The following is a 22,370-nucleotide window of genomic DNA, read 5'->3' as shown; positions in this document are numbered from 1 at the left end:
TCTTACGCTTGTTGATTAACTTCGAAAATTCTGCCAGTTCTATTCTAGCTGTAGGGTTAGAGGCTTTCATACATTGGCATTTCTTGATCAGATCTTTCGTCTCCTGCGATAGCTTACTGGTATCCTGTCTAATGGAGTTACCACCGACTTCTATTGCACACTCCTTAATGATGCCCACAAGATTGTTGTTCATTGCTTCAACACTAAGGTTCTCTTCATGAGTTAAAGCCGAATACCTCTTCTGTAGCTTGATCCGAAATTCCTTTATTTTCCCTCTTACCACTAACTCATTGATCGGCTCCTTATGTACCAGTTTTTTCCATTCCCTCCTCCAGTCTAGGCTAATTCGATTTCTTACCATCCTATGGTCACTGCAGAGCACCTTGCCGAGCACGTCTACATCTTGTATGATGCCAGGGTTCGCGCAGAGTATGAGGTGTATTTCATTTCTAGTCTCGCTGTTCGGGCTCCTCCACGTCCACTTTCGGCTAACCCGCTTGCGGAAAAAGGTATTCATTATTTGCATATTCTGTTCTGCAAACTCTACTAATAACTCTCCCCTGCTATTCCTAGAGCCTATGCCATATTCCCCCACTGACTTGTCTCCAGCCTGCTTCTTGCCTACCTTGGCATTGAAGTCGCCCATCAGTATAATGTATTTTGTTTTGACTTTACCCATTGCCGATTCCACGTCTTCATAAAAGCTTTCGACTTCCTGGTCATCATGACTGGATGTAGGGGCGTAGACCTGTACTACCTTCAATTTGTACCTCTTATTGAGTTTCACAACAAGACCTGCCACTCTCTCGTTAATGCTATAGAATTCCTGTATGTTACCAGGTGTATCCTTATTAATCAGGAATCCGACTCCTGGTTCTCGTCTCTCCGCTAAGCCCCGGTAGCGCAGGACGTGCCCGCTTTTTAGCACTGTATATGCATTGTAAGCACTATTAACGTACTTCGTCGTTTTCATTTGTACATAGCCATCATCATCTTCACTGTTCTTCAACTTCTTCGCGCGTGAGCTGGGGGCGTTGCCTTTGGTGGAATAAACAGCGCTGGACAACTTGATCGGTCTCGGTATTATAAAGTGGTGGAGGTACGTCAAGATCCCGACGTCCTCTCGCGTTCCCGTCCTCCCTGGAGCTCCGTTCCGGTCGCCGCCTGCACCCAACTACCCCTACAACAATGGACACTTCCGACCCCGGCCCTTCCGGCGCCTCAAACCCTACCACACAGACGACCCCACCTGCGGCGCCCTCTTGGACTGTGACGAGCCCTCAGCGCGATCCCCCTGTCTTTGCGGGACTCCGCGGTGATGACGTAGACGATTGGATCGACCACTACGACCGCGTGAGTTCTTGTAACAAGTGGAACGACACCCAGAAATTGAGGCACGTCGCCTTCTACTTGACCGGTGTTGCAAAGACGTGGTATTTCAACCACGAAACCGACATCGCGGATTGGACCACGTTTACCTCGAAGCTGCGGCAAATCTTCGCTTCCTCGTCTGGCCGTGCAGAAGTCGCCAAACAGAAGCTGGGAACGCGCCGCCAACTTCCCCAAGAGTCTTACACCTCATACATAGAGGATGTCTTGGCTCTGTGCCGCCGTGCGAATCCTAGCATGACGGAAGCCGAACGCGTTCGCCACATCTTAAAAGGCATTGGGCCTGTCGCGTTCAACGCCTTAATCGTGCAAAATCCGGCTTCTGTCCAAGACATCACTTCAACGTGTCAACGCCTCGACGAGCTGCAGTCTATTCGTCTTCCACATGACAGCAGCGATCCTCAGGTTGCTCATTCTCCAGATCTACGTGCTCTTATCCGCACCATCATCCGCGAGGAGCTTCAACTACAAGACCTAAAGCGTCCCCCTGCTGCCTGCGCACCAACCCCCACCTTCGACTTGCGCGAGGTCGTAAAGCAGGAGTTGACAGCGATGACTACACCCACGACGCATCTTGCTCCGGTAGCGCGCTCCACCCCTACCTACGCGGATGTTGTTTCGCTACCCACCCCTACCGTGACTTCCGTGCCTACTGGCGTTTCCTATGACCATTTGGCTTCGATGGGAACCAGAGCACTTGCTGCGCCATCGTACCCTCAGTGGCGTCCACCTCGTCCGGTTTGTTTTTACTGTGGCATACGCGGCCATATATCTCGCTTCTGCCGCCGGCGCCAGCAGGATGAAAGGCGAGGCTATGCTGAGCACGAAAGAGACCGCACTCGCCGATCAGACGACTACTATCCCGGACCGCACTCATTCCCTCAACAGCGTTCTCCGTCTCCACCAGCTGCTCCCAATCTGCCTCATAGTTCCCGTTCGGCCAGACGTCGTTCTCCATCCCCTTACCGGCGCTCTACATCACCACTTCGTCCCACTTCCCATTTTGTCGACCAGCACTCGGAAAACTAACTGTTGCAGTTTTTGGAGGGGAAACTGCTTCTTATCGGTCTTCAAAAATTCCTCCTGTTCGCCCGGCCAACATGCTTTCTGTGACTGTCGAAGGTGTTCCCGCATCAGCTCTCATCGATACCGGTGCCGCCGTTTCTGTTCTTCGGAGTGATCTGTGTTCCCGGCTCCGTAAAGTAAAAACGCCTTATCTTGGACCTATTTTGCGTGGCGCTAATAATGCATTCATTCACCCTGACGGACAGTGTACTGCTCGTGTTCTCATCGACGGCATACGCCACCACATCGAGTTTATCATCCTTCCAACGTGTATCCATGAACTTATACTTGGTTGGGACTTCCTACATTCTGCTTCAGCCGTCATTTCATGTAGAGAAGAAGTTGTCCACATCACAGATACAGAGCTTGAACCTGTTGCGGACTCTTCACTTTCATGCGTGAACTTGGTCCTCGCTTCAGACTACGTCCTGCGTCCTGGTCACGAAGACGTTGTAGCCGTAACGTCCAGTCAGATCGCCGACGGAGACGCCCTAGTCGCCCCTTCTTCCCGCTGTACTTCTCGCGGAATTCTCATTGCCACCTGTCTCGTCCGGTTTTCACGCGGCCGCGCCCTTCTGTCTGCTTGCAACACGACCCCAGATCCTGTGATGCTGCCCAAAGGGATGACTGTGGCAACCCTCGCCGACACTCAACCAATCTCTCTAGTCACGCTTTGCCCTTCTTCATCGCCAGCACCAACCTCAGGTTTGGATGATTCTTTCCCTCCTCCAGCCGTTCTTGGTTCTGACCTAACAGCCGCGCAGTCCGAAGCCTTAATGGTGGTCTTGGCAAAACACAAAGCCTGTTTCGATAGCTGTTCCTCTGTGTTGAGCCAAACTCCTGCGGCTACACACCGTATCGAAACCGAAGGTTCCGCTATAATACGACGACGCCCCTATCGTGTATCGCCGTCCGAACGAAAGGTCATTGAACAACAGGTCGCTGACATGCTTGCGCGGAAGATAATACGACCTTCATCTAGCCCATGGGCGTCTCCCGTGGTCCTGGTAAAGAAGAAAGATGGCTCAGTTCGCTTTTGCGTGGATTATCGAGCGCTCAATAAGATCACACGCAAGGACGTATATCCAATACCTCGAATTGACGACGCTTTGGACACACTACAAGGGGCGGAGTATTTCTCCAGCATTGATCTTCGATCAGGATATTGGCAAATTCCGATGAACGAGACTGACAAAGAAAAGACCGCATTCGCTACACCGGATGGCCTTTATGAATTTAACGTGATGCCTTTTGGCCTTTGCAATGCTCCTGCCACATTTGAGCGCATGATAGACAACGTACTTCGTGGTCTAAAATGGAAGACATGCCTCTGTTATCTGGACGATATTGTCATCTTTTCGTCTGACTTCAGCCAACATCTTCAACGATTAGACGAAGTTCTCAAGTGCCTTGCGAATGCTGGTCTCCAGATCAATACAAAAAAATGCAAATTTGCAACCAAAACAATAAAAGTATTGGGTCACGTCGTCTCAAAAGATGGCATCCAGCCTGACCCCGACAAGATTAGTGCCGTTCTTCAGTTTCCTCGCCCCCAGCAACAGAAAGATCTACGTAGTTTCCTCGGCTTGGCGTCATATTTTCGTAGGTTTATACGCAACTTCGCAGCAATAGCAGCTCCTCTACACAAGCTACTGGTTACCGGTGCCTCTTTCACGTGGACTAGCGACTGCGAGTCGGCTTTTCAAGCTCTTAAGCGGCATCTTACTTCCGGACCAGTGCTTCGCCACTTCGATAATCGTGCCCCCACCATACTCCATACTGACGCAAGCGCACAAGGTATTGGCGCAGTACTTCTGCAACGTAATACAGCATCTAAAGAGCAAGTCATAGCATATGCCAGCCGAACACTTTCTCCAGCTGAGCGGAACTACACCATTACAGAGCAAGAGTGCCTGGCTATCGTTTGGTCGATTCAGAAATTTCGCCCATACCTTTACGGCCGCCACTTCACCATCGTCACCGACCATCATGCTCTGTGTTGGCTGTCATCAATGAAAAACATGTCAGGACGCTTAGGACGCTGGATACTCCGCTTGCAGGAATATGACTTCACTATAACGTACAAGTCTGGAAAACACCATCATGATGCAGACGCATTGTCTCGCTGCCCACTCTCACTCTCTCCAGGTAACGCGCCGTCGTCTTCCCAACCACGTCGTTCCGATGCTACGCCTGCCTCTCACCAACTCTCGATAACATCCCTGGACCAAGTTACGCTTTCATCACGCTCTGATTTCGTCTCGCTTCAGCGGGCCGACTCCTACTGTCGAGCTCTCATGGATCGCCTTAGTGGGTTCGCCGAACCGCCCAACAGCCGCTTGCGACGCCAACTTCGACAATTCCGCCTTCAAGGTGGCGTGCTACACCGCTACATTTACCACCCAACAGGTCACCGGTGGGTCCCAGTTCTACCTCGCTGCCTTCGTTTGCGGGTATTAGAGGCACTTCACGACGATGTATCGGCTGGCCACTTAGGCTTCCACAAGACATACGACCGCATAAAGACCCGCTGCTTCTGGCCTGGCCTATCCTCAACGGTGGCCAAATACATTGCCTCTTGTGCGTCATGTCAGCACCGCAAACGCTCGACATCCCCTCCTGCCGGTTTACTACAACCTCTCCCTTGCCCGGACGCACCTTTTGAATTTGTTGGCATTGATTTATATGGTCCCTTGCCGTTGACACCCTCCGGTCACCGTTGGATTGTCACTTCGGTCGACCATTTAACAAGATATGCCGAGACTGCCCCTCTGCGATCCGGCACCGCTTCTGAGGTCGCCGACTTTTTCTTGCGCGCCATCGTCTTGCGCCATGGGGCTCCTCGCGTTCTTCTCAGTGACCGTGGCAAGGCGTTCATTTCACAAGTCCTCGAGGAAGTTCTTCGAGCCACTAATACCGTCCACAAATCTACGTCCACTTATCATCCGCAAACCAATGGCCTTACTGAGCGCTTCCACCGTACGCTGTCTGACATGATTTCCATGTACATCCGTCCTGACCACACTGACTGGGATAAAATTCTTCCTTTTGTGACATTCGCATATAACACTGCTATTCAACGAACTACCGGCTACAGCCCTTTCTTCCTTGTGTATGGACGATCTCCTTCCACCATATTCGACAGAGAACTATTTTTCGCACCTTCTTCGCCTAACGCGTCGCTTCCGGAAGATTTCGCTGCCCGAGTTGCACATTGCCGTCAAATCGCCCGGCAAAGCACAGAAGCTACCCAAGCTGAGCGCAAGCGTTACTGCGACAACAAACGCCGTGACCTACGTTTTCACCCTGGAGACCAAGTCCTGCTTTGGACTCCAGTCCGCACCCCAGGCCTCTGTGAGAAGTTCCTTCCACGCTACATTGGCCCATACACCGTTGTGCAGCAAACATCTGCAGTGAACTATCTCGTTCGCCCAGTACACTCCGTCACTGACCGGCGCCGCCGGAATGCTGAAATTGTTCACGTCTCGCGGATGAAGCCCTTCACTCCCCGTTTAGATAATCTCTAATCTGCGGCCAGGCTGGCCGCTTCCATGACGGGGGGAAGTTAGTGTAAGCACTATTAACGTACTTCGTCGTTTTCATTTGTACATAGCCATCATCATCTTCACTGTTCTTCAACTTCTTCGCGCGTGAGCTGGGGGCGTTGCCTTTGGTGGAATAAACAGCGCTGGACAACTTGATCGGTCTCGGTATTATAGCATCTTTTGTCCTCCTAACCTCACTGAGCCCTATTATATCAAATTTACTGCCCTCTAATTCTTCCAATAGCACTGCTAGACTCGCCTCATTAGATAACGTTAAACGTTGCCAGGTTCAGCTTCCAATGGCGGCCTGTCCGGATCCAGGGATGTTTAGCACCCCCTGCTGCATCGCAGGTCTGACCGCCGCCGTGGTCAGTTGCTTCGCAGTTGCTGGGGACTGAGGGCCGGGGTTTGATTGTTGTATTCATATAGGAGGGTGTGGCCAAGTACTGCACCAGGGTGGCCAATCCTGTTCTGGTGAGGGAGTGAGTTACCGATTCTGGTCACCGGGATCAGGCCGCACTCCTGGCCTTGTTTATGCAATTTTATCAACACGCGGACCTTTTTTTTTTTTTGTTAATCCGGTGGAAAATTGCGCAGCACTGGGATTCGAACCACGGTCCTCTTGCACGCGAGGCGGATGCTCTACCTCTACGCCACTGCTGCAGCTACACCACCGCTGCAGTTTACAGCTCCTTCGCAAATAAGTATGATTTATTCACTCTACTAAGCCCTTAGTGAACTGATGATGCCACCCTCATTGATGACAGAAGGTCTGTCTTGTTTTGATTTTTTGTTGAGCAAAGTCAGTGCAAAGATGTTTACAAGTATGAGTACCCCTGACTTTTGGAACATTTTTTTTCGTTTTAGTCCCTGTCAAGAGTTTCAGACATCAAAGCTCATCGAGCATGCAGCCTAAGAGTAGCTTTGCAGCTGTGCTTGGCAAGCAAACGAGTGGGCCCAGCTAACCTGCTGAAAGCAGGCGGCCAGGTGCTGAGGTCCCAGCGTGATGGCCAGGTGCCACAGGGTGCGCACCAGGGCCAGCCTGGCAAGAGTGTCGGCAGAAGGACGCTGACGCAGCGGGGTCATCACCAAGTTCAGCATCTTGCTCATCCGCAGTGTCTCTGCAAAGCAGCAGCGCCACAGCCAACCGGTTATGGCAGCACTGTCACTCAGGCGTGTTGTTTGCAATTCAAGAAACAGATTAAGGATAAGGATATTAAGATACGGAAGCAAGATACAGCGCCTGTCCACTCTTGCTTTCTTGTTCCATTTTCTTTGTGCTGTTTCCTGTAATGAAGCCATACCGACCAGCTCGAGTTCATACTATATTGAGGCATCTTTGTCAGGCCTGCAATACAGTAGAACCTGGTTCGTAAGTTTTGAGAAAACACGCATGAAAAAATTAACGAGGTTTAACTGCAGCGTACTGCAGCGTACTGCTCAAAGGTGAAGACGTCGTTGATCATCGCACCATGCAGAAAATAGCGCAAAATATAAAAATTAAAGCAATTGGTGCAGTCAATAACAGCCGCGTACTTTTCAAATGGTACAGGAGCATCAACAGCTTAATATGCAGATGTATGCGTGAAGTATGAAAAGCCTGGGTGTGTGGTCTGCTTTTGCTACCAACAAATGCAGCACAGGCAGAAGACATGATGGTACAAGCGACAAGATGCTGGAAAACAAAATATCTTCAAGTTGACTCCCAAGAGACTATCTATGAAAAGAACCCAAGGGGAGACTTGATGTGCCTCCATTCACCACATCCACCATTGCCACGTAGAGACTGTGGAGCACATGCTGTATGGCCACAACTGACGAGGTGTGCATGAGGAAAACTGGGGTTTCACACAGGCGCAGACTTTACACGAGGATATTTGGCGCAGTTGAAATTGTATATTTATTTATTCATTTATTTCACGATAACACTAAAGGCCCTCTAGGGAGGGTATTACATAGGGTAAAGATTACATCGGTGAGGCAAACAGTGCGTAAATGTAAATACAATAGAAAAACAAAACTGGGACAAAATTAATTACAGTGCATCAAAGTATAAAGACAAAAAAAAACAAAAAATAAAAATAAAGCTAGTTATCAGTACAGCAACTCTAAATGATTTGTACAAACTACGACAACGTCGTGGAGGCTTTGGTTATCGGCGCATTAAAAAAAAATGTCCACAATGATTGCAACCGTGAATTTGCATCAAATTTTTTGGCAAGAAAGTGCGATCATTATGCGAGTAAATACGGTATTATATAGGAGTCAATAGGCTTTACGTCGAGACCGCAAAAATGCGACATAGCAGCAAGAAACGGCAACAGCAAGGAACATATGAATAGGACTCCACGTATTTTGCCCCAATCACTACAAGACAGACACTAGTAGGGTGTGTTCAGTTAGGAATGTCAGTATGTCTGCCGACCTCACTTAATTTCGTTGATATATATATATATATATATATATATACTATATGTTTTGCAAGTCCCATGAACAAAAAGCTAATCTTGGTTCTCCCTCCCCCCCCCCCCCAAAAAAAAAAAATCTGCCTTCGCCAAAAAAAGTTCAGAAATCTTTACTAACCAGAACCAGTCCTTGCAAAGTGCGTGAAAATTGGATTCGGATGAGATCCCAGACAAAAAACTATTGTAGCTGTGGGTCTGTAAAATTTTAGTGGCATAATATGAACACTGTACATTGAGAAAATGTAATTATCTTGCAGTGTACCGCTCTAAGCCCAAAAGCTACAAATATCTGGCTTTCATTGCACTAATGAAATGCATTGCTGTAGCCTCACATCAGTAGTGATGCACTCGGTTATGGCGAGGCTAGCAAGTGCAGTTGGGAACATGGCAAGCACTGACCAGGCTTGAAGGTGGAGATGAGGACTTTCCACGACTCCAGGGCTTGGTGCTGTAGTTCTGGCCGTGAAGAAGCGGCAAAAGCTTTGCTGGCCACCCGTAGCAGCACGTTCACCGAGGCAGCATTCCGAGGCAGATACTGAGAAAATATGTCGACACATGGGGTTCAAGATCTCAAAACAACTGTGGCTATGATGAGGGATGCTGAAGCGTAAGGCTCTGGACTCTTTCGACACACGCAGCAAAATGTGACACATAAGCATTTTTGCTTCCACCTCCATCAGAATGCCATCACTACAGGCAGGCATGGAACCTGTGTGGACCACTGCACTAAGAATAATTTCTTAAAACGATTGATGAGGGGACACACAATGCACAACAAGAATGTGGAATGCTTGGCAAATGCGAGTAAAAAGCACATACAGGATGCCAAGCCATCTTGCCGAGTCACTGGAAATAAGTGGCAAACGACACTAATAAGTGAAGGTACACCACATAAAAGGAGGAAACAAAAGCACAGTCGAACTCGTATATATCGAAACCATGTATAACAAATTATTGCACCCTGTAACAAACAGCAGCAATATTCCCAAAAAATTTTTGTATACAATTTTTATTTATTACCTATATATATTGAACATTTTTGTGACCCCCTTCAGATTCGAAATATCCAGATTTGGAAGATGGAAACATTGAGCACATTCACAAATCTTCTCTGTTTTGAAGAGGCATCATCAGCAGCAGCTTATTTATATCTACTGCAGGGCTAAGGCTTCTCCAAGCTATTTCCAATTACCTTCATCTTATCTCTGCAGATTTCCCAATTTCATCACATCACCTAAATTCTTTATTATCCTCAACTGCACTTCCTTTCCCTTGGCACCCATTCTGTAACTAATTGACGCATATGGCCCTACGCATTACATGACCTGCCCAGTTCAATTTTTTCTCTTAACAGGACAGGGCAAGCCCTATACATCCCATGTATTTTTGGACATATTGTGATGCTTGTTTTTCTGCAAACAAGAGATATCGGCCAGATGTTTTATCATTTGTTCAGTACTTTGCCTTCTATCTACTGAACCAAAAGTATTATGCAAAAAAGCAAATTATTAAAAAAAAAATTCCCATACATTAATTTAGACAAATATTTCTATACTTTCTTGTCTTGTAAAGCCCTAATTTTGATTCCGTACATTCCACATAACCATTCAGTAGGGCCAGAAAAAAATTGGCGTGCTATATTTTGTGATATTGAGAATAATGGTACCGACGTAACAAAGAATCTTGTTTTAAGAAAACTGAGTTCTAAATAAACAGTAACTTTAATCCCTGGTTTTTAACTCTGCCAACATTTTTGACCCATTTTACGATGAAGGGTAATACTGGAAAAGATGCCGAAAACAATTTGCTTTCATATTTAGGAAAAAAATATGAATTTTTTTTTTCAGAATTTTTGCTTAGCCTGTCCCATTAATGTGAACGATAATATCAGCTTACCCACCTCTAATCCACAATACTCTCTTTCTTTCTCTTAACTTGAAGCCTAACATTTTTTTTTCCGTCGTCATACAAATATTGGGCGCAAGGCACCCACTAGACATGCGGGTGCTGCATTCGTTTTGACTTGCAAAGGTGGATCACGTGGTCCCAGCTTGCTCCAACGAAGGGAAGTGGGCGGTTGGAATGTGTTTCTTTAGCCACCATTTCCTAGTGTTTCTCCCTTGGAACAGCGTTGTTTTGCACTCGCTTCACATGCGCGGACATCTAGAGACTATACAAAACTGGGAAAGTGTGCTCAAGGTAATCGGCGGCACGGTACTTTACTGCTCGGCGCCAAAGTGAACTATGTATGCAAAGGAGCAGGGCATGAGCTTTCACTTTTACCCCAAAGATGCATGGCTGATAAAGCTTCAAATGGCTAAGGAACTGAGCTCCTATACACGTGTTTCCAGCAAGCACTTCCGCAAAGAAGACTTTGTGTATGGAATTGGAGCGCAAACGTACGGTGAGTAGCAGACGACGCGAGATGATCGCTCATGTAGAGTGTTCAGCAATCGAGTGATACGCAATACTTGGACTGCATCGCGATCGGTGCTTATTATACCGCTGGTGAGCAGTAGGTGATCGACGAGGGGCTGAATGCAGTCACAATGCATCACAAAGACTTTCACTTTCATGCGATACAGAAATGCATCAGCTCAGTCACCCCAACGCCCACCAGTGGCATAAGAACTGCTGGCAACCTCGGCAACCACGCGCTCCTAGTATCACGTTTAAATCACTGAGCACCGTTCGTTGGCTGCAAAATGCGAGCTACACCTTGCAGCATGCTAGTGCGTTCGAATGCGCGAAGTAATACTGCTGAGTATCACATGGTGCATTTTCGATCGTTTGCAAGCCCGATAGGGACCAAATTTCTCTATTGCGATTGGCCTCTTTGTGCAGCTGCACAAGGGAGTCAATCGTGGAAAAATTCTATCCTGATCTGGCTCGATCGCGATCTAAAGTACCCCGTGTGACAACCGTATAAGATTCGTGCAATAAGAAGCAACAGATAAATATTAAAATCATTCGGCAGAGAAGCATGTGCTCGTCATCACACCAGTAAAATTATAAGATGCTATCTAGCTACGTGACAAAGGGAACCCTGGTCAGAAAAAATAAAGCTAAATTCTTTGAATGACGCACGCACATGCACATGGATCTCGTGTATACCTCAAATCATGTGAGGACGGTCGCAGCAGCGTGCAGCTCAAAGTATGTTGGGTTGCTTCCCACAAAACAGAGAAACCACTTGCATCATGCTCCACTGGGTGCTAAACTGTAATATAAATTTGCGAATGCCACTTCTTTGTCGTGTCAACCGCAGCCCATTTGTAGATGCAAACCTACAATAAATGAAATTCAACGTTGGACACATTGCATACCTTTCTTGTAGCAAAAATATGTTTCTTTACCGTAAGCGCTCGCTAAAGCACATTTGATGCTTAGTTTTAATTTAACACAATGGTTTCTTAAGTTTTACAAAAGCAGAGGTCTCCATAGTTTCCATGTCGGTGGCCACAGCAGACGATGCTTGCAGATGGGGTGATGTGTAAGGTTTTATAGGGAAGTTAATTTTTTGGGAACAGTTATTTAGCATATCATACAGTCAGGGACAAAACCATAGCAGTATTTTACCGATTTTGTTGAAGTTAAATACAATAATAAATTAATAATACAAAAAAGACGACGCGAAAGCGGCTGCTGGCTGAGCAGGAGAGGGCTGGCGGAGCAATCCAGCTTTGCACGTCACATGGACGACACCGCATGGCGGTACCACGGTATGTCCTTGTCCCCAATAGCACCACCAAATAACAGCAGCCACCATATAATAGCAGTCAAATAACTTTATCCTGAATAAAGAAAATAAAGTGATGTAAGTGCACTGCTCTTGTAAGCAGTAGCAAGCTTTTTCATGTGTCCCAGTAGTTACAGAAACAAGTGTGGAGATTTTTTTTCGACTTATGTCAGTCAGATTTTCGTTTGGTTCGGTCATCCGTAAACCTCAGTGAAATTTTAATGAACAAGCTTTTGCTATGCTACCGTTTGAATTTATCTTTTTTTTTCTCCTTTTCCCACCAGGTACCCACTAATGAGATTCTACTGTGCCACCAATTTAAGATGTTATTTTCAAATATAGTCCCATTTCTGATGACGCATATACAGTAAGTGCTGCGCTAAGCCCCTGTGAAAAATCCTGCTGGCAAATGAGGTAATGTGGGTAAAAAAATAAAAAGGATAAATAAATATCATTAGAAGGCAACACAAGGCAGTGTGATGATGATGAAGTAGTTATGGTCACTGACCAAGTCAAGGTGAAGAAACATGTTTCAGAGCTTGTACAGGTTCCCAAATTCCTGCATTTCTTCACCTTGATTTGTCAGTGACCGCAACTATTTTACGACTATGTTACTTGACCAGACAAATGTTTGTCGAACTCTGAACTACGAGACAGCGTCATGTACGAGCACTTACCTCGCCCATCCATTGGATGATGAGAGTCCACACCTGAAGTGCAGCACAGCCCTGGGAGCCTTCCATCCATTGGCTCAGCTGAGGCCCAATGCACTACGCAATCGACACCAAAAGCAATGCGCACTGCGTGTTTGTGAGACACCAGATTTTTGCTGCAAATGTCTCAGCACCACAATTTTTATCAGACATGGGCACTTGTTCAGAGCTGCCAATAAAAAAAGACCATTGCCAACCAGATCACATCTTTCAGAATCCCTGGTACTTTTATTGTGATAGCAATTATGTGGACACACGAGGTGCATTTTCATCATTGTCGCCATTGGCATGATGTTCCACGTATAGTCCAAGTGCAACAACACTGTGGCCACAGGCCATATGTAGTGTAGGTGCTAGTGAAAGTGTGTGAGGGTCTCAGCCGAGGACGGTGGTTCGGTCTCATGCGCACAAGGGAGGAAGGCGAAAGGGAAGCATGCCGTCTTCCACTGCGTGCGTGCAAGGCACCGTGGGGGGGGGGGGGGGGGGTCCTCTACGGCGGCGGCGGCATATGGTGCGGGCCTTCTCTTGAAAGCTATCTGCAATAAGTACAGAGTCTAGGTGCGGCAAAGGCTCGTAGCTACGTGTATGCTGTGTTCTCGCCGCTTAGTTCACATTGAAACGACAGGCAGCACGACGATCAATTCACTAGCTGCTACTGCCGCTGTTGCTGATGCCAGCATTTTGACAGCGAGTGTTCGGGCTCAGCGAGTGAAATGAGTTTATTTGCCTGTGCGTATGTGACACCAAGCTTGTTAGTTTAGTTAGTAAGTAAATGTTTACAAGTTTACATGGCCAATAAAGCTGCTATCCTTACTTCGTATAGCTGTCTACTATTTGCTATTGCAATCGATACCTCGTCTTTCAGGTGAAACTGACTTTTTTTTTTCATTCTTCTCTTAGACCAAGATGTCTATAGCCGTTTGTAGCCGTTTTGAGACATTTTTTAAGAAGTTCTGCGTTTCGTGGGTATATAAACTATTGAATGGCAGTGAAAAGTTTATAAATACAGCAAAATCTCATTTTTTTTCGAACTATTGTAAATATTTCTTTTTTAAGAACCTTGTCATAGTGAACACACATATACCATATTTACTCTAACGTGCACTTTCTATCTGAAAAAAACTGGTACAGAAATGGCATGTGCGTTACAATCAAGTACGACCCTAAATCTGCGTTACCGTACTGCCATCGGCATTTCAAAATGGCCGCCTCGTACACGCTTCCAGCCAAACTGCCGTAGCTTCCTCCATGTGCTGTAGTATGTGTGCTTAGGTTAGTCTACTGTTCGTCTTACCATTTTCTGCATTTACTCTACCAGCACGGAAGTGCCGACTGCGAAGACATGCCGAGTTCATCACGATGGCGCAATTAACAGGAAAGTGATAACGTGTGCGGGGATGGACGGAAATCGGGCCGCATCACGGCTGTTCAGAGCTCCCGAAACTTGTGTGCAGCACCAGCACAAAGAGGAGAGGCTTACTTCAGTGGCTGCTGCTCACGGCGCAGCCGCGGAGTTCCTATTTTGAAAGCGATCTGCAATGGAGACTTTGTGCATCTAGGCACATCGCGCTGTGTTCTTGTCGCTTAGTTCGCGCTCCTGCTACTGCACTTTCTCACTCCAGTGTTCTGGTAAAGAGACTCCGCGGTCATTGACTGAGACATGTTCGTGTTTGCCGCACGTGCACGGCACCACACTTGTTAATTTAGTTGGTAAGCGAATGTCTAAAAGTTACAACCGATAGAACTACTATCCTTTGTTTTCGTATAGCTGTTTCACAGACATGGACCCTGAACAGCTACATTAGTAGCCTGTTGATTTGGGCTGGTTGGTACATTAGTGAAATTGAAGGAAACAGCAATAAAAGCAGGACGATGATGGGAGGAGACAAACACAGTATTGACTATCATACAGATTCGTGTAAGGGCGCCATCGAAAAGCACCTTTTTTGTTCTTGTTGACCACAACCATTATAAAGCCTACAAATAATAAAGCCAAGGCAAGTTTGGTTGCAGCTTTTTCTTTTTTCATGGAAGTGCGGAAAGGGATGAAATGGGGCATCTGCTTAAGAATGTTCGGTGCGTGCAGACCGCTTGGTATGTCTTCTTCAAGAGTCGTTCACATAGCATTCAACAGCATTCGACAGATGGTAAGCGCAATCATCATTAGCTAGACTTGGCACACGACATATCGCTGTGGCAAGTTCGGGGTGCGATCATTACACGGGAAAGGAAAAAAAATGGAATTTTGACAACATAATTCAGGGGTGCGATCACTACACGAGTGCAATCATTATGCAAGTAAATACGGCAAAGGGATCCAGGTTGTACACAAGTCACTGTTTGCGATGACCCCATGTTAAGCAAAAGGTTTGGTCCTATGTAAGGGTCATCAAAATGGTTAAAAAAGAAGTTCAGCCCTTACAGGAACCTATACAGTATAAGGTTCAGTTAGGAGCCATTCAGACAAACACAGCAAGAGATGTAACTGTAAACCCGTGTTGTAAACCTACCCATAAAAGTGGTCAGAATCTGCCTTTGCAAGCTCCGAGCGCGCCCGTGCCATACCCTATTGGCAAATGCCAGAAACGTTTTGTACGGCATTGGCAGTTCATGGAGGAGACGAAGCATGCATATGAAATCGCACTGGTAACCTGCAGTATAGTTGATGCGGACGCAAACTTGCATTGTCAGCGCTGTGCCAAGGACGTGGTATTTGCAGTAGTGTTTTGGTAGAAATTCCAGCTGTTGAGACCAACATTCAGTTAATGTACATCAGTATAGGTCATTCGATATATAAAATAATGGGCCCTGTGGGAAAAGGTGGTTTACTGATTGGTGCGTGCAAGGGCCGCTAAGTTACTGCACGCAACTCAGAAAAAAAAAAAGCAAGCACCCATCATTTACGTGTATAAAAATTGCTTATTCTGGTTTACTTCTGGGAAATGAGGTTGAAGACGCTCGTCTCTCAGTCACGATGAATCATGCCAAATGCAGATGCCAGTTCAGCAGCTGTGCACGGGCGTGTTGCCGTCTCTTTTGGACAATCTTGGTCACTACTTGAGCAGCCTTCCTCCTGGATTTCCGACATGCTTGCCACAATGTCCTTGCCATCAATCGCGATTGTCTTCTCCACCTTTAGGCACCAAAAGGCCTCAAAAGGCACAAAGAAGTTCACTTTTGAGGTCTTCGGCATGGCACCGCATTCAATATATCGAATGCGCTGGTGAACCACGCCCTGCTCCAGTCCAACTGTCGCGACGACACCGCCTACACAATGAGCCAGCGACCGCCACATGCACATTTCGGAAGCCGAAAAAAGAAAAGGTCCACTGCTTTAAGGCACAATTTAAGGCACGAGCCATATGGCGCGAACAGCACGTCTCGGGACGTGCAGTGGCACGTGCACCGGTACGACATCAGATGCCATGGCAGCAGTGCTCTTACGCAATTTATGGGCATTTGACGTGGTTTATGGGCATTTGATGTGGTGTAGTAAGGTACAGGCTGGCAAGGACTGCTAGTGGGAATTACTGAATTTTCCAAGTTAACATGAGCCAGATAAACAATCGTTTTGTATAGTGGCTTACTAGTATAGTCTTTGACATTGACAATGCAATTGAAATGTCCCAGCATAACAAATTAACTCGACTTGCTAATAAATGCATGTGTATACCATTAGTATCCGATATTCGAAGCTCAGTATTCGTATTCAAAAATTTCAATACAGTCGCCGACCGTTTATTCGGACCTCACGGGGACTGGGAAAATGTCCGAATAAACAGGTGTCCGAAAAAACAGATTAAGAAAAAAAATTAAATCCTTTATTTCCACGCACTTATTCGGGCTCGGCAGTAGGCTTGGAAGAAATCTTGAATGCGCCGTTGCACGCTGTTCCGTTTACGCGCAATCAGATAAGCCTGAATCTCGGAGAGGGTCGTACGGTCACTATTAGCGGCTGAAAGCACAGTCACTGCTTGTACAGGCTCCGCATGCGACGGCGGCGTAGCACATGGTGCGTCATCTTCCGACTCAGAGTCGTCGTCCGACGGTGCAGCAGAAACCTGACGAATGATCTCGCCGTCGTCGAGTTCTGCGCATGTCAGCACCTATGAAACTGTCAAATGAGACGGTGTCCGGAATCGCAATGCAACCACTGCGCAGGTCTCGGCAGAACATTTTCCGCGTCAGTAGGGAGCACATCGGAAGGCGACAAGTCTTAGGCCTCCCGGCACCCGCTTGCCGGCATTCCCCAGCGCAGTCTGCGCGGGCACTGTCGGCGCCATTAGACCCTTGACGCGATGTTTACGTATGCCGCGTGGGCTCACCGAAACCTCGACACAGCACACAAAGCAAACACCACCGTGCCGACACCAGTCGCACAAACGAAAAACGCGGCCTGCTCGCAGCGTCTTGCGCGAAGAAACAAATCAGCTGCTGGATTGTCTTGACATGGAACCGGAACTGCTGCAGAGCCACTCTATCTAACCAGGCAGAAACGATGATGATGAGCGGGGATTTCCAGTAGCGCCACTTCGTGGGGCAGCAAGGAAGCTCCGTGCAAAACAAAAATGGCGTTCAGCAAGTCGAACCATGCACCGATCAGAGTCGGTGCTTGGTGCTCTCGACCGAGTTGGCTCAAGGAGTGTCCGAAAAATCAGACGAGAGGTTGCAAGGTGTCCGAACTTTCGGCAGTTGTTATACATTATGGTCTATGGGAAGAATGGCGGTGCCGCGAGGCTGACCGAATAATCGGGCATGTCCGAATTTTCGGAGTCCGGAAAATCGGTCGGCGACTGTACAGTAAAACGTCGTTAAACCATACCCGCTTAAACAGTATTTTTGTTTTAAATGTAGTAAAGTCAAATCCCCGACTCAGCGGCCATTGAACATAATGTGTTTTGTATCCGCATAAACCGTACCAGCTTGGTGCGTACGTATCGGTTAAAATGTAGCAACTTTTCGTCGCGCAAACACGGCAGTGAGCCGTCTCCATCAGGCAGCCTGGCAGAACAACAAGCTTCAGAGATCGGAACAACGGCCTGTGCGTTTGCGCGAAGCCACATCAACATCAACATCATTTCGACGCCGTGCTTTCTCTATGGTCGTGCCAAAGAGCGTTATGGTGTCGTGCAAGTGAGGACTCGCGTCATTCCGAAGCTCGGATAAAAAAGACGCCGGGTGCTCAGCATAGAAGAAAAATTAGACATCGCCCGTGCTGTCGAACATGACTCGAAGAAGTCGGCGCTGGCACGCAACAGGGATCTGCTGCTGGCTACAGTCTGTGGCATTTGGAATGCTAAGAAGTTGCTCGGCAGCGCCGCTACGACCGCAAAGACATGTCGGCTACGAGGTTCGACTTTTCGCCATCGTTGCCTGTGTTGTTGCCGAAGTGTCGACTAGCGACAGTGATGAGGACGACACGGAAAGCGACAGCACGGGCGATTCAAGCCCGACAGTGGCACAAGCTGCCCGTTACGTCAGCCTCATGAATGCAATCGTTGCGACGAAAACAGGGGCGCGATAACGTAATTCTATTCCAAATGAAAAGTATTCTAAACTCCGGCATCCGGCAATGAAAAAGGCGCCCCCGGGACTTCTGCAGCACTACTGCGCACGTGCACGGAGAATATGTACCGCCAATAAGGAATCTGCCATGCGAGTGTTTGCCGAGAAGAGGGGGCTGGCTGAAAAGCTGGCACGCAGCTTCAGTAAGTTTGAGGCCACTGTCGTCGTGCTAGGCCGCCGCGGCATCAAACGAAAATAACACTATTGTCACGCGAAGTGAATAAATACTGCATGTTTTTTTCCCCTTTCATCGCACTCTCTCTGAGTTCTGTTTTCGACAGGTAAGTGGGTGAGCTCATGCTATTCGGTTAAACACTACTACCGTTGAGTACATACTTTTTCCGAGCTCCGGCCAACTACGGTTTAACGAGGTTTGACTGTATTTGCACACCCCTACTTTTTCTAGGGGTGTACGAAGTGTGCGTGTATTTGCACACCCCTACTTTTTGCCGAATCCGCATGCGATGACTGTAGGATGGCACCGAAACCAGCATTCTTGAAATAATGCGCTCGTATTCCCAGACGATCGCTCAATCACGGCCCGATGTGCGGCACTCCATGTTGCGACCGCCATCTTAAGCGCCAAAAACAATTCCACATCAGTGGGACGTGGATTTCTTTGTGCTTGCTACATTTTTCTCTCACCGAGCTGCATATTACGCACAGCCCCAGGTTTGCAAAAACAGTCGTCACATGCCAGTAGCAGCATGCGTGCCGCTTCAAATAGTTGATCAACAAACAAGATGGCGGCCGTGATGTGTTTTCGGTGCACGCGATCACTTCCGGCGCTTGGTTGTTTTTGTAACAAAAATGGCGGCACCAATGCGAGTGTAATGTGGTGGTATTCTACGCAATCTTAAAGCAATGCAATTGCATTTGATGACATGTCGGAGCCTATTAGCCTTGCGCAAGTACGTAACATTCAGGGTTACATTCCAGGAAATTTCGCTGATGCGGGATTGTAGTACAGTGACATTTCATTGGAGAGATACGAAATGCGCTGAATCCTATGAGCGTTCGCCAGCAATACAAAAATATTTTGTTTTAGCAAGAATTTTATTGTCGCAGGATTTGGTTGTCTCTGGTTTCTAAGTTGTAACGCAATTTTGAGGCAATAAAGAAAATTGCTGACTTTACCAAATTCATTATATCAAGGTTTAACTTTATATAGACATTTACGTGCAATAAACATTGGTTGTTAGTGCCGTGTTTGTCTCCTCTAGTCACCATCGCATTTCTAGGGCTGCATACCTCAAGTCCTGCTTCATATACGCAGCACTTCCCCAGCCACTCAGCATACGCACAGGCACAGAAGCATGGTGCCAGCCACTTACATCTTTAATGGCCACGTGAGCAGGAGCATCCACGCCCCGGCGGGGTGGGGTCAGGGCGGCCTTGCGCTGACCGCAGAGGGCAGCGTATGCCTCGGCGCGCACCTCAGGGTGCAGCAGGCATTGCAGCCCCACTTGGCACCAGTCCGATATGGTAGCACTGCTGGGCGTCAGTCTGCACGAAAGCATGAAACATGCCCTCAGGTTTTTTTTAGCTTCTGTTGCACAGAACACAAGAAGCCCGTTCGATAAACTATTGTTTACAAGCTTGTTTTGTTTGCTTTTCCTATATGCCTACAGACCGTCTTTTCATGGGCGCCACCATATTGCTATGCAGTGGCGCCATCTATGGGCAGTCGGCATGCTGGCTTGGGCGAGCGCTCCATCTTGTATGTCAGGTATACACTCGGCAGTAGTTTCTGGCGTTTCTTTTCGGGCTCATGTGGTCTATTTAGTATGATGTGGCATCTTCTACATGAAAAACGCTTCTGTGAAATGTACCAAAGTGGTTTAAGTCAATATGGCCGGACTTTCTGCTGGCATTGAGGCGGACGGAGCACCTAGCGCTATGCATGCGCCCATGTTTGAGCCTACAATCAGCCTCGGAAATCAACTGTGTATTTCTGAAAGTTACATTCACTAATGTGACCTTATTGCAGTATTATCCTCTAGTTCTAAGCTGCGGTTTAGGAGCAATGAAACATACGCGACAATCGTAGCAGCGTGGGTACCGTTCTGCTATGATAGGAGCTGTGCTGTTATACTTTGACAAGCGTTCAAACCGTTAGTTGCAAAATACCGTATTTACTCGCATAATGATCACACTTGTGTAATGATCGCACCCTTTAATTTTGTCAAAATTTGAATTTTTTTATTTCCCGTGTAATGATCGCACCCCGAACTTGCCGCAGCGATATGTCGTGTGCCAAGTCTAGCTAATATTGATCGTTCTTACTATCTGTCGAATGCTACGCGAACGACTCTTCAAGACAAACCAAGCGGTCTGCACACACCAAACATTCTTAAGTAGGTGCCTCATTTCATTACTTTCATCACTTTCCGCACTTCCATGACTAAAAAAAAAAGCTGCAACCAAACTTGCCTTTATTATGTGTAGGCTTTATAATGGTTGTGGTCAACAACAAAAGAAAAAAAGGCCTTTCGATTCTTCTCATCTGCACTCGTGGGCACGCAACAAATTGCGAGTGGCAACGATAGTAGCAATGTTTACACTGATTCGTTAAAAGTGTACCCTATTCATACACCAACACTTGTAACACAGCTAAGATATTCACCCACCCTTAGTGGAAACGTGCCGTATTAGGATAGTAGTGAAGACAGATGCCGCAGTTTCCGCAGCATGCCGGCCATGTGTTTCTATGTCACTGGCAGCTAAACGCGCCCATCTGTTTCTGTCCCCTCAAAGTGGACATAGCTACGTTATTGCCGCAAACTTGCCGATATTACTGATACGGAAGAAACTGTTTCAATGCACGTAATGTACCACGAGAAGAAAAAAAAATCGCGTTCGGCTTGCTCCGCCGGCCGCCATTTTTGTTTTGCTGTCCCACAGCAAATGCGGGAAAAAAATTTTTTACGTTTTTTTTTTCGCGGGAAATTTAACCCGCATAACGATTGCACCCCTGATTTTGCATAAATTTTCCCGACAAGAAAGTGCGATGATTATGCGAGTAAATACGGTACATTGTGTGACTACTTGATACGGTAGACGAGGTTTCCATCCATGAATATCATAGTTGGTTAGTAATAACAGTATACCTTACAGTATGAACTATACTTGTCCAGCAAAGTGACCGTTTACGAACTGTACAAGTATCCTAAGCAGTGGTAGGTGCTAGATTACAGATATCTTTGTTCTTATAGAGCATGGTCCAAGCATGCGGCATCAACATTTATAGATCTATAAACGTTGTGCAGCGTGACTATGCGAAGTCGTACTGCAGCGTTAGCCCATTCTCTTTCTCTTCCAAGAAGGAATATGATAACGGATTTCCTTTTTCCCGGTTGTGTTCGTTTCTTTCTTTACGACGCACTCACACATATTACGGAAATTTCGTCCTCAAAATAGCCATCGCATTCTTTTTATGCGATGCATCACGGATATTATGGCGTTACAGGGCAAAAAGCAATGCTGAAGCACATAGCTTATTCATATGTATCATGCTGGTCCACCAACCACAGTGATTGCTGTGTTGAGCTGCGCCATTGGCCTCATGAAGGAGGCTAGCATAGATATATAGTGATTTCAAGCCTACTAGACTTGAAATGCGTGAGAACGATGCCAGTGTATCAGAAACATTTGATTGCCTCAGCACGTAGATGCTTGCTTCATGGTTGCCTTAGATTGGCCATACACGAGCATGCGCTCTCATGTTTTAGTCCTTACGCCAAGGGATGAGATAGTGAGCAGATTTACCATTTCATGCTGATAATACAGAGACGCCGGTTCTCTTCGTTGAATTAAAACCGATATACGCAAAATAGTTCACAACACATACACACACCATGGCTGATAATGAGTGTCACATGTTTGCGAC

General features: G+C 47.0%; 1 protein-coding gene across 2 annotated transcripts in view; it reads right to left on the bottom strand.

The window, feature by feature from the left end:
• Nucleotides 1-22,370, bottom strand: part of LOC126539816 (uncharacterized) — a 212,396-nt gene that overhangs the window by 175,659 nt on the left and 14,367 nt on the right. For both annotated transcript variants that reach the window (XM_055075745.1, XM_055075746.1), the window contains exons 6-9: nt 19,816-19,987; nt 12,881-12,973; nt 8,864-8,999; nt 6,966-7,120 (exon numbers count right to left, since the gene is read on the bottom strand). In XM_055075745.1, coding sequence (XP_054931720.1) covers nt 6,966-7,120; nt 8,864-8,999; nt 12,881-12,973; nt 19,816-19,987 — 556 coding nt within the window. The remainder of the gene's footprint in view (nt 1-6,965; nt 7,121-8,863; nt 9,000-12,880; nt 12,974-19,815; nt 19,988-22,370) is intronic.

The sequence above is a fragment of the Dermacentor andersoni genome, chromosome 2 (assembly GCF_023375885.2).
Source record: "Dermacentor andersoni chromosome 2, qqDerAnde1_hic_scaffold, whole genome shotgun sequence".
Taxonomy (NCBI): domain Eukaryota; kingdom Metazoa; phylum Arthropoda; class Arachnida; order Ixodida; family Ixodidae; genus Dermacentor; species Dermacentor andersoni.
Note: the sequence above shows the minus strand (reverse complement) of the source record. Positions and strands in the feature narration are given on the sequence as shown.